At 36.8% G+C, this 11,587-nt stretch overlaps 1 protein-coding gene across 1 annotated transcript in view; it reads left to right on the forward strand.

Annotated features, from left to right (window-relative positions):
• The window catches only part of ADAM32 (ADAM metallopeptidase domain 32), a 448,014-nt gene that overhangs the window by 255,385 nt on the left and 181,042 nt on the right, over window positions 1-11,587 (forward strand). Inside the window, exons 8-9 of the mRNA XM_007935060.1 lie at window positions 10,574-10,645; window positions 10,846-11,012. Coding sequence (XP_007933251.1) covers window positions 10,574-10,645; window positions 10,846-11,012 — 239 coding nt within the window. The remainder of the gene's footprint in view (window positions 1-10,573; window positions 10,646-10,845; window positions 11,013-11,587) is intronic.

The following is an 11,587-nucleotide window of genomic DNA, read 5'->3' on the forward strand; positions in this document are numbered from 1 at the left end:
GGAGGAAGTGCAGCCAGAATGCTCCTTGGAAGCAAGAATGGCCAGACTTCGTCTTACCTATTTTGGTCATGTTGTAAGAAGGGACCATTCCCTGAAGAAGGATGTCATGCTTGGTAGGGTGGAGGGTCAACGAAAGAGGGGGAGGCCTTCAAGGAGATGGATTGGCACGGTGGCTGCAATGATGGGCTCAAGTATAGCAGGGATTGTGGGACTGGCGCGGGATCGGGCAGTGTTTCGTTCTGCTGTGCATGGGGCCTCTATGAGTCAGAAATGACTCGATGGCACTTAACAACAACAACAAATATAATTATTTTGAATTCCTTATCAGGGTGTTCCAATGCTCCTTCTTCCTTGTGGATGTGTTCTGGGTTTTTGTCCTGGTCCCTTGTTTCTATTGCTTTATGTTGCTTTTTTGTGTGTGGACTGTGATGGTCTATTTTCTCTGAGACGTTTTGACTTTTTTGTGTTTATATTTAATTGGTGATTATATGTTGGAGTGATTCACCCAAGATTTTAGTTTTCTTTGGATGTTATCTAGTAAACAGGGTTCTGTGCTCCTCTGTTCTCTAGTTGGCAGCATATATGCACTCACCACCTGTCTCCTTTCCAGTTGTCAGCCTCCTGTATGTACCTGCTGTCCTTGGCAAGCAGAGCCTATTCTTAGCTTCCTGGAGTTCACTGTTTCATTCAGGTTCTGGTATTAGTTGGTGTTTGAGCCACTTCTGTATCCTTCCTTTCAAAGCTCAGGGCTTCAGGATCATCTTCTGTATCTGTGTCAATTGTTTTTCTCTTTTCTGTGTTGAAGAGGGTCTGTGGAGCTTTTCTGCTTATTCTGCTATTTTACCGGGATTCTCTTAATATGAAATTTTTTGACAGTTTCAATCTTTTTGCCATTTGTCACGATGCTGCTTATTGGTCCATTTGTGAGGATTTTTGTTTTCTTTATGTTGAAGTGCATTCCATATTGCAGATTGCAGTCTTCAATTTTCCTCAGTAAATACTTCAAGTCATCTTCAATTTCAGCAAGCAAGGTTGTGTCATCTGCATATCACAAGGTGTTAGTTAACCTTCCTCCACTCCTAATGGCACATTCTTCTTCTTATAGTCCAGCTTCTCGAATTATTTGCTCAGCACACAGATTGAGTAAGTGTGGTGAAAGGACACAAACTTGACACATACCCTTCCTGATTTTAAGCCATGCAGTATTCCTTAGTTCTCTTCTAACAACAGCCTCCTAGTCTATGTACTGGTTCCTTATAAGTACAATTAAGTGTTCTATAATTCCCATTCTTCTCAATGTTATCTATGATTTGTTATGATCCACACAGTTGAATTCTTTTGCATAGTCAGTAAAACACAAGTAAACAATTTTCTGATATACTTTGCCTTGAGCCAAGATCGGTCTGATATCAGCAATGATATCTCATCCTCTTCAGAATCCAGCTTCCATTTCTGGAAGTTCTCTGTCAATATACTACTGCAACCATTTTTGAATTATCTTCAATCACATTTTACTTGGTTTGATGTTAATGATATTGTTCAATTTATTCCCAATTCTGTTGGATCACCTTTCTTTGGAATCAGTAGAAATATGGATCTCTTACAGTCAGTTTGCCAGTTAATTGTCTTCTCAATTAGTTGATGTAGCGGAGCGTTGCCTTCAGTATGGCATCTGCTTGTTGAAACATCTCAATGGATATTCCGGATAGAGCTTTGTTTTTCACCAATTCCTTCAGTGCAGCTCTGACTATTTCCTTCAGTATTATTGGTTCTTGATGTTGTGCCACCTCCTGAAATAGTGGAACAATGACCAATTCCTTTTTGTGTAGTAACTGTATATTCTTTCCATCTTCTTTTGGTGCTTCCTGCATCATTCAGTATTTTGCCATAGAATCTTTAAGTATTGAAACTTGAGGCTTGATTTTTTTCTTTAATTCTTTCAACTTGAGAAATGCCAAGCATGTTCTTCCCTTTTGTTTTTCTAACTGCAGGTCTTTGCATATTTTGTTATAATAATAGACTTTGTCTTCTCGAGCTGCTCTTTGACATCTTCTGTTCAGCTCTTTTATCATCTCATTTCTTCCATTTGCTTTAGCTGTTCAGTAGCAAATTTCAGAGTCTCTTCTGACATCTATTTTGGTCTTTTCTTCCTTTCGTGTCTTTTTAATGACCTTTTGCTTTCTTCCTTCATGATCTCAATGTCATCCTATGATTTGTCTTGATTTTGGTCATTATAAAGTAGAATACATTAATTGGCATGGAATGGGCTATCAAGATATTACAGAATGTCTATGTTATTCATTCTGTTAGTGCTTTCTGGCATAATAATGAGCTATTAAAATTCCCTGTTTAGCCTCTGGTATGGATTGAATTTGTGACCCCTAAAATATGCATTGTAAATGCTAATCCCCATACCTGTGATAGGAGCTCTAGTAGCATACTGCCTAAGGCACTTAACTGCTAACCAGAAGGCTGGTGGTTCAAACCCACCAGCCACTCCTCAGACAGCAGGTTGGGCACGCTATTTCTGTAGTGATACCGCCTCAGAAATGCAAGGAGGGGTCGCTATGAGTTGAGTCTGACTCGATGGCACATAATAACAACAACAACAGCAACAACAATTTGGTAATAATCCTGTTTGGGAATGTTTTCTGTTATGTTAATGAAGCAATATTAGTGTATGTTGTGTCTTGAATCAATCTCTTTGGAGATATAAAAGGAGAAGATTAAGCAAGCATATATAGTGGAAGAGAGATATTAAGCCAGCTAAAGATCTTTGAGGAACACAAACTCAAAAGAGAGGACCTTCCTCCAGAACCAACAGAGTTGGCACCCTGAGTTTGTACTTCTAGTTGCCTGTGAGAAAATAAATATCTGGTTGTTAAAACCTCCCACTTATAGTATTTCTATTATAGCAGCGCAATATAACTATGACAGCCCCTTAATGGCTATCACTCTGATTATCTTGGACCACTGGTAGCTAGATATTGCACTTTAGAAGCCATAAGAATGAGGAAAAGAACTAGGAAACTGTTACTTTTATAAAAGAAGATATAGAATGTGTAATAAATGATGTTTAAAAAGCTGAGCAATTTTGGGATTATTATGTGAGTTCAGTTTTCATTCTGTCTTGGATGAAGAAATGCCTTCATTTCCTTAGACTTAAATCTATGAATAAACATCTTGTTTCATGTGTTGTAAGACATGACTGAGATATTTTGTTCATGTACATGCCCATGAATGTAACAAATGTGTCAGAATAAAGTGGCCATGGTACAGTACAATAGGAAATTCAGAGAAACATTTTCAGAATGTTATCAAAATAGCAGAAGTGAAATTCTAGAGCCCAATGTGGAGGAAGAGGGCATGTGTGGACAAACATATGGTCAAAATAGCAGAAGCAAATGATTGAAAGTACGTGGGAGAATTAGATGCTGGGAAGCCAAAATAATTTCCTGGAAGGAATTAGTGATATACTTAAGTATAATAATGATATAATAATGACAAAATAATGAACTGTTAAAATTCCCTGTTTAGCCTCTGGTATGGATTGAATTTGTGTTTCCCCAAAATATGCATTGTAAATGCTAGTCCCTATACCTGTGTTGGGAGCTCTAGTGGTGTAGTGCCCATCTGGAATTGCCCATCGGGCAGTTCAATTCCAGCATATTTTGAAGGTTAAGATCACAAATGCTATTCTGATTGATTTCAGCAAAAAACAAAACAAAAACCAAAACCCACAATAGCTGTTACTGATTTAGAAGGATAGCTCTATGCATCCCTTCTTTGATTAACTCAAGCTTGTAAATTATGTGTCTTCTCAAACCACTGATCAAGGGTGATGAGAGGTAAATTTAGTGAGGACATCATGGGCCAGATTATGCTTGTTTGTATACTCACTGCCATCAAGTTGATTCTGACTCATAGTGACTCCCATTGGATTTCTGAGGCAGTAAATCTTTCTGGAAGTAGATTGCCCAGTCTTGTTTCCATGGAGTGGCTGGTGGGTTTGAACCACCAACCTTCTGGTTAGCAATCAGATGCCTTAGGCACTGTGCTACCAGAGCTTCTTATGTTTGTATAGGTTGTATTATATATATTAATTAATAAATATATTTGTTATATGGAATAATACATATTTATATAATATTTTATCTATCTATCTATCTAAACAAACTCACTGCCATCAAGTCAATTTGACCCATAGTGACCCTGCCTTGAGTTTCTGAGGTAGTATCTCTACAGAAGTAGATTGGGCAATCTTCCTTCTGAGGAGTGGCTGGTGGCTTTGAACCTCTAGCCTTCTGATTAGCAGCCAAATGTCTTAGGCACTATGCCACCAGAGCTCCCATTCTGTATGTATGTATGTATACACACACAAACACACACACGTTTAGTGTGAGTTATTTAACAGTTTTGAGCTGGGAATGATATAATTCAATTTTCATTCAAAAGATCACTCTGACTGCTTATTGAATGCATTGATGGGTGAGGTAAAAGTATGAGTTAGTCTAAGAATTTTCAAGATGATCTTGTCTTGAATTAAGGATTGTGGCAATGAAGGAGAAAGTAGATGAGTTTAAGATATATTTTGGACATAAAACTAATGACACTTGGAGTTGGAGGCAGATCGGATGTACAGGGTTGGGGTAAAGAAAAGAGAGAAACCAATGTTGGCTGATAGATTTCTAGCTTGATGCTTTATATGGAGGAAAACTAGTGAAGGGTTGGTTTGAGGAGAAAATCAAAAGCTTTTTTATTATTATTTTAAAATAGCATGATTTGTTCCATGGGACCTCTTTTTATTTTGAGTTCTGAATAGTTATTTAGCTTGGGCATGGTCTGTAACACTAGTTTAGTCAAATTCTAGTTAGGTAGATGGCTGTGAAACAGGCATGCTAATGTATATCAAGAACATGATATGATGTTAGCCACTCCTCAGAGGAAGATTGGGCAGTCTACTTCCATAGTGATACCACCTGGGAAACCCAAGGCGCGGTTTCTATGAGTCAGATCTGAGTCGATGGCAATGAATTTTTTTTTGTTTTTTTCAGTTTTACCACTTTACCAAACATGATATGCTTCTCCAGAAAGTGGTCCCTTAACAAGATCAAAGTATGTGAGAGAAGAATGATACAGTTTTTGAGAGGCTCTTGGGTCAGCAATTATAACACTTGTGAACATAGTTAAACTGTTACTAACAGTCATTATTTTTCTTTTTAAAATTTGTATTTCATAAATTTAGAGACTAAAGATGTTTCTGCTTATATATATAGTACTTGATATTTTTATAAATGTAGATTTTTTTTTCTGAAATAGGAACAAATATAACATATGTAATAGGTATGTATGTATTTATCATACGTTATGAACTATGGTGTTTTTAGGTGCCGTCGAGTTGGCTCCTCCTCATAGTGACTCTGTGCAACAGAACGAAACACTGTCCAGTCCTGTGCCAGCCTTACAATCCTTCCTACACCTAAACTCATCATTACAGCCACTGTGTCAGTCCATCTCAATGAAGGCCTTCTCCTTTTTCATTGACCTACCACTTTACCAGGATTTCTGGTGGCATAGTGCCTAAGTCATTTGACTGCTAACCAGAAGGTTGGTGCTTCAAACCCACCAGCCACTCCTAAGAGGAAGATTGGGCAATCTATTTCCATAATGATACCACCTGGAAAAACCAAGGAGTGGTCTCTGTGAGTCAGATCTGATTCATTGACAGTGAGTTTGGTTTTTTTGGTTTTGCCACTTTACCAAGCATATTATCTTTCTCCAGAGAATGGTCCCTTAACAAGATCAAAGTAGTGGGATGAAGTCTGGCCATTCTCACTTCCAAGGAGCATTCCAGCTACACTTCTTCCAGGACAGATTTGTTAGTTCTTCTGGCAGTCCATGGTAATTTCAGTATTCTTCACCAATACCACAACTTAAAATCATCAACTCTTCTTCGGTCTTCCTTATTCATTGTCCACCTTTTACATGCATATGAGGTGACTGAAAATACCATGGCTTGGGTTAGGCACACCTTAGTCTTCAAAGAGACATCTTTGCTCTTCAGCATTTTAAACAGCTCTTTTGCAGCAGATTTCCCCAATGCAATACATCATCTGATATCTTGACTGCTGATTCCATTGGTGTTGATTATAGAACCAAGTTATATGAAATCTTTGACAGCTTCAATCTTTTCTCCATTTACTGTGATGGTGCTTATTGGTCCAGTTGTGAGGACTTTTGTTTTCTTTATTTTGAGATATAATCCATACTGCAGACTGTAGTCTTTAATCTTCACCAGTAAGTGCTTCAAGTCATCTTTGATTTTGTGTTGTCTGCATATTTCAGGTTGTTAATGAGTCTTCCTCCAATCCTGATGCCATATTCTTCTTCATATAGTCCCACTTCTCACATTATTTGCTCAGCATACAGATTGAGTAGGTATGGTGAAGGGATACAACTCTGATGCACTCCCTTCCTGATTTTAAACCATGCAGTATCCCCTTGTTTTGTTTGAAAGACAGCCTGCTGGTCTATGTGCAGGTTCCTCATGAGCACAATTAAGTGTTCTGGCAGTCCCATTCTTCTCAATGTTAATCCATAATTTGTTATGAGCTACACAATCGAATGCTTTTGCATTGTCAGTAAAACACAAAGAAACATCTTTCTGGTATTCTTTGCTTTGTGCTAAGATCCATCTGGCATCAACAATGATATCCCTCATTCCATGTCCTCTTCTGAATCTAGCTTGCATTGCTGGAAGTTCTCTGTCAATATTTTGCTGTAACCGTTTTTGAATTTTCTTCAGCCAAATTTTACTTGTGTGTGATATTAATGATATTGTTTGATTTTGTCCACATTCTGTGGGATCACCTTTCTTTGGAATGGGTACAAATATGGGTCTCTTCCAGTCAGTTGTCCAGGTAGCTGTCTTCCAAATTTCCTGGCGTAGAGGAGTGAGTGCCTCCAGTGCGGCATTCATTTGTTGAAATATCTCAGTGGGTATTCTGTCAATTCCCAAAGTCTTTTTCTTTTGACAATTCCTTCAGTGCAGCTTCAACTTCTTCCTTCGGTACGATTGGTTCTTGATCATATGCCACCTCCTGAAATGGATAAACATCAACCAATTAATTCTTTTTGGTACAGTGACTCTGTATTCCTTCCATCTTCTTTTGATGTTTCCTGTATCATTCAATATTTTGCCCATAGAATCTTTCAATATTGCAACATGAGGCTTGATTTTATTTTTTCCTCAGTTCTTTCAACTTTGGACATACTGAGCATGTTCTTCCATTTTGGTTTTCTAACTCCAGATCTTTACACATTTCATCATAATAATTTAGTTTGTCTTCTTGAGCTGCTCTTTGAAATCTTCTGTTCAGCTCTTTTACCTTGTCATTGCTTCCATTTGCTTTAGCTACTCTCTGTTTAAGGGAAAATCTCAGATTCTCTTCTGACATCCATTTTGGTCTTTTTTTCCTTTCCTGTCTTTTTAATTACCTTTTGCTTTCTTCATGGACATTCTTCATGTCATCCCACAATCCCTTTTGTTTGTGGTCATTGGTGTTCAATGCACCAAATCTGTTCTTCAGATGCTCTCTAAATTCAGGTAGGCTATAATCAAGGTCACATCTTGGCTAATGTGGACTTGTTTTAATTGTCTTCAGCTTCAGTTTGAACTTACATATGAGCAACTGATGGTCTGTTCCACAGTTAGATTCTGGCTTTGTTTTGGCTGAAGATATTGAGCTTCTCCATTGCCTTTTTCCATAGATGTAATTGATCTGATTCCTGGGTATTCCATCTGGTGAAGTCCATGTGTATAGCAGCCATTTACATTGTTGAATAAAGGTATTTCCAATGAATAAGTTGTTGGTCTTGCAAAATTCTATCATGCGATTTCCAGCATTGTTTCTATCACCAAGGCTGTATTTTCCAACTACCAGTGATTCTTCTTTGTTTCCAACTTTTGCATTCCAATCACCAGTGATAATCAGCACATGTTGATTGCATGTTTCATCAATTTCAGACTGCAGAAGTTGGTAAAAATCTTCAGTTTCCTCATCTTTGACACTGGTGGTTAGTGTGTAAATTTGAATAATCGTAGTATTAACTGGTATTCCATGTAGGCGTATGGATATTATCCTATCACTGGCAGCATTGTACTTCAGGATAGCTCTTGAAACATTCTTTGTGACGATGAATTCCATGCTATTCCTCTTCAATTTGTCATTCCCAGTATAGTAGATCAGGTGGTTTTCTGATTCAAAATGGCCAAAACCAGTGCATTTGACCTCACTAATGCCTAGGATATCAATATTTATACATTCCATTTCATTTTTGACAGCTTCCAATTTTCCTAGATTCTTACTTTGTACATTCCATGTTCCAATTGTTAATGGATGTTTGCAGCTGTTTCTTCATGCTTTGTATTTTGCCACATCAGCAAATGGAAGTCCCAAAAGCTTTACTCCATCCACATCATTAAGATCCACTGTACTCTGAGGAGGCAGCTCTTCTCTAGTGTTATTTTGAGTGCCTTCTGATCTGAGGGGCTCATCTTTTGGCACTATATTGGACATTGTTTCAGGGGTATTCCTAAAGTTTTCCAGTAACAAATCAGACAATGTTTCACTGCTAGTCATCAGGTTTCCACTGGCCAATTCTTTGAGAAGTGGATGGCCCCTTCCTTCTTCCAAGTTGGTCATCATTTGGAAGCTCCACTGAAACCTGTCCACCATGGGTGACCCTGCTAGTATTTGACATACCTACAAGTGGGATAACCTCTAGTCTTACAGCAACATGCAAGCCACTGCAGTATGACAGACTGACAGATGAGTGATGGATTATGAACTGTAGTAGATATTTAACTTCTCCATATCTTATGTTTAAAGATTCTTCTTGTTGTGAATATTGGTAATTTATGAACCTGGTAGCATAGTGCCTAAGGCACTTGACTGCTAACCAGAAGGCTGGCGGTTCAAACCCACCAGCCACTCCTCGGAAGGAAGGTTGGGCAATCCTACTTCCGTAGTGATACTGCCTCGGAAACCCAAGGAGGGGTCGCTATGCGTCGGGGCTGACTCGACGGCATACAACAACAACAAATGAACCCCACGTTAAAATTATTTTATGCCATTCTAAAAATAATTAAATAATTATCAAGGATAGTTATGTCAAATTCCACTATAGTGACTTAAATGTTGAATAGGAAATTTTAACAATCATTATTTTTTTAAGGAAATGTTTTTAATCCTTGTGAATGATTTTTCTCTCTTCTTTATTAATATGTATCACTTAATATGTATGTATTTTACCTTCCCCCACTGTCCTTGAGTTGGTTTCCAAGCTGGGATCACTGCAGAAGTAGGTTGCCCCAGTCTTCCTTCCGAGGAGTGGCTGGTGGGTTTGAACTGCCAGTCTTCTGGTTAGCAGTCAAATGCCTTAGGCACTATGTTGCTGTTGTTGTTGTTTGCCGTCGAGTCGGCCCCGACTCATAGCGACCCCTCCTTGGGTTTCCGAGGCAGTATCACTACGGAAGTAGGATTGCCCAACCATACATACCTAACATCAGCTACTTTTTCTCCTTTCTTTAGTAATAATGATTTGTATCTATACTTTTTTTTTAAGTTTTACATTTGAAATAATGATAGATTCATGAGAGATTGTGAAGTAATGTACAGGGAAAGTGCTGTGTACCCTTCTCCCAGCTTCCCTAGCATTAACATCTTACATAATATAGTACAATATCAAAACCAAATCCACAGAGTTTATTTAGACTTCATTAGTTATATATGCACTCATTTGTGTGTGTATAATTTCATGTAATTTTATTACCTGTGTAGCCTTGTGTGACTAACACTGCAATCAAAATTCTCAACTGTATCCTTACCACAAGACTCCCTCATCTTAGCCCTTTATAGCCACACTCAGCCTCTTTCCCTCAACTAACTCCTGGCAACCATTAACTTATTTTTCATGTCTGTGATTATTGTCCTGAACTTCATGCTACATTAATGGAATTATGCAGTGCATATCTTTTTTTGATTTATGTTTACACTCGGTAAAATCATGTTCTTGAAGTCTATCCAAATTGTTTAATATATTAGTAGTTCATTTCTTTTTCTTTTTTTGTTTGAGTAGTATTCTACAGTATGGATGTACCACAGTTTGTTTTACAGTTTAACCCTTGAAGGACATGTGAATTGTTTCCAGTTTATGCCTATTATCAGTAAAGTTACTATAAACATTTGTTTACAGGTTTTTGTGTGAACATTGGTTTTAATTTCTTAAGGGTAAATGTCCAGGAGTGCAATTGCTGGGTGATATGGATAAGTCCATTTATTTTTTGTTTTGAAAGAAACTGCTTAAGTTATTTTTTCAGAGTGGCTGTATCACTTTGTATTGTTACTAACAATGTATATACACTTTATATTAGTTTTTCATTTTTCAGTGTCTTATTTTTGGCTGCTAAAACCCCAAAGCAACTTCAAACCCTCTGGGAGTAGACAGAAAGTAAATCTCAAAAACATTATTTCACAATTATATTTAATTTAAAATGAATTCTGTTTTTCAGTATGATTACTTGGGCTCCGATAATACGATGGTAACAAACAAAGTCATTGAAATTATTGGCCTTGTAAATTCGGTAAGTATTTTCCTTTTCATATTAGTTAAAAAGAATTCTTCTGAAATTATAATTTGGATTAACTTGATGTGGCATTTCTGAATAATTAAGTTATTCATAAAAACTGAGTATAGGTTTATCAAAACATTGAATTTATTTCTAGGATATTATAAGAGAACATAAAGATTAATTTTGCATGTATTTATCTTTTCTGTTTTTAGATCTTTACCCAACTTCAAGTTACTGTTGTGCTGTCATCACTGGAGTTGTGGTTAGATAAAAATAAGTTTTCTACAACTGGTGAGGCAGATGAATTATTGCATAGATTTTTAGAATGGAAGCAGTCCTACCTTACCTTAAGGCCCCATGATATTGCATACCTTTTCACGTAAGAATAATGTTTCAGTATTCCTAGAAAGAAAATAAATATCTGTGATAATGATGTAGCTTAATTTAGGAAATTGTTATTCATTTCAGACAATTTACACGTTGATTATTCATTTTATGCTTTATTTAGACATTGTGCTTCTTTCTTGTCAGGCATAAAAAAAAGATTGTAAACATTTATTTCTGTGCTTGTCCTTTTACCAATGAGGAGATCAAGATTTGTAGAAGTTAAGCCATTTTAGGACTTTTGGCTCTAGAGCTAGATCTAGAGTTTGAACTCAGAGTTTGTAACTCCAGAGCCCATACTTTTAATTACTGCATAAAGAGAGAGGATATATATTGTGAAATTTAGAGTTTTGCCACAAGCTTTTATTGAAGGCTTGGTAAAGTAAGTTAAAAATATTTTATGAGTTTTTTGCAATATTTTTACATTATTTATTTTTTTGCTGTCATTTTCCAAAATAATCTGCAATATTATTAAATGTTAGTTTTCTAATGATAGATTATAGTTCATTATTATTTACACAGATTAAATGTATAAGTAATTATAATCAGAAATGTTTTTCAATAAATCTG

The sequence above is a fragment of the Orycteropus afer genome, unplaced genomic scaffold (assembly GCF_000298275.1).
Source record: "Orycteropus afer afer isolate SDZICR_OR568_19922 unplaced genomic scaffold, OryAfe1.0 scaffold00024, whole genome shotgun sequence".
Taxonomy (NCBI): Eukaryota; Metazoa; Chordata; class Mammalia; order Tubulidentata; family Orycteropodidae; genus Orycteropus; species Orycteropus afer.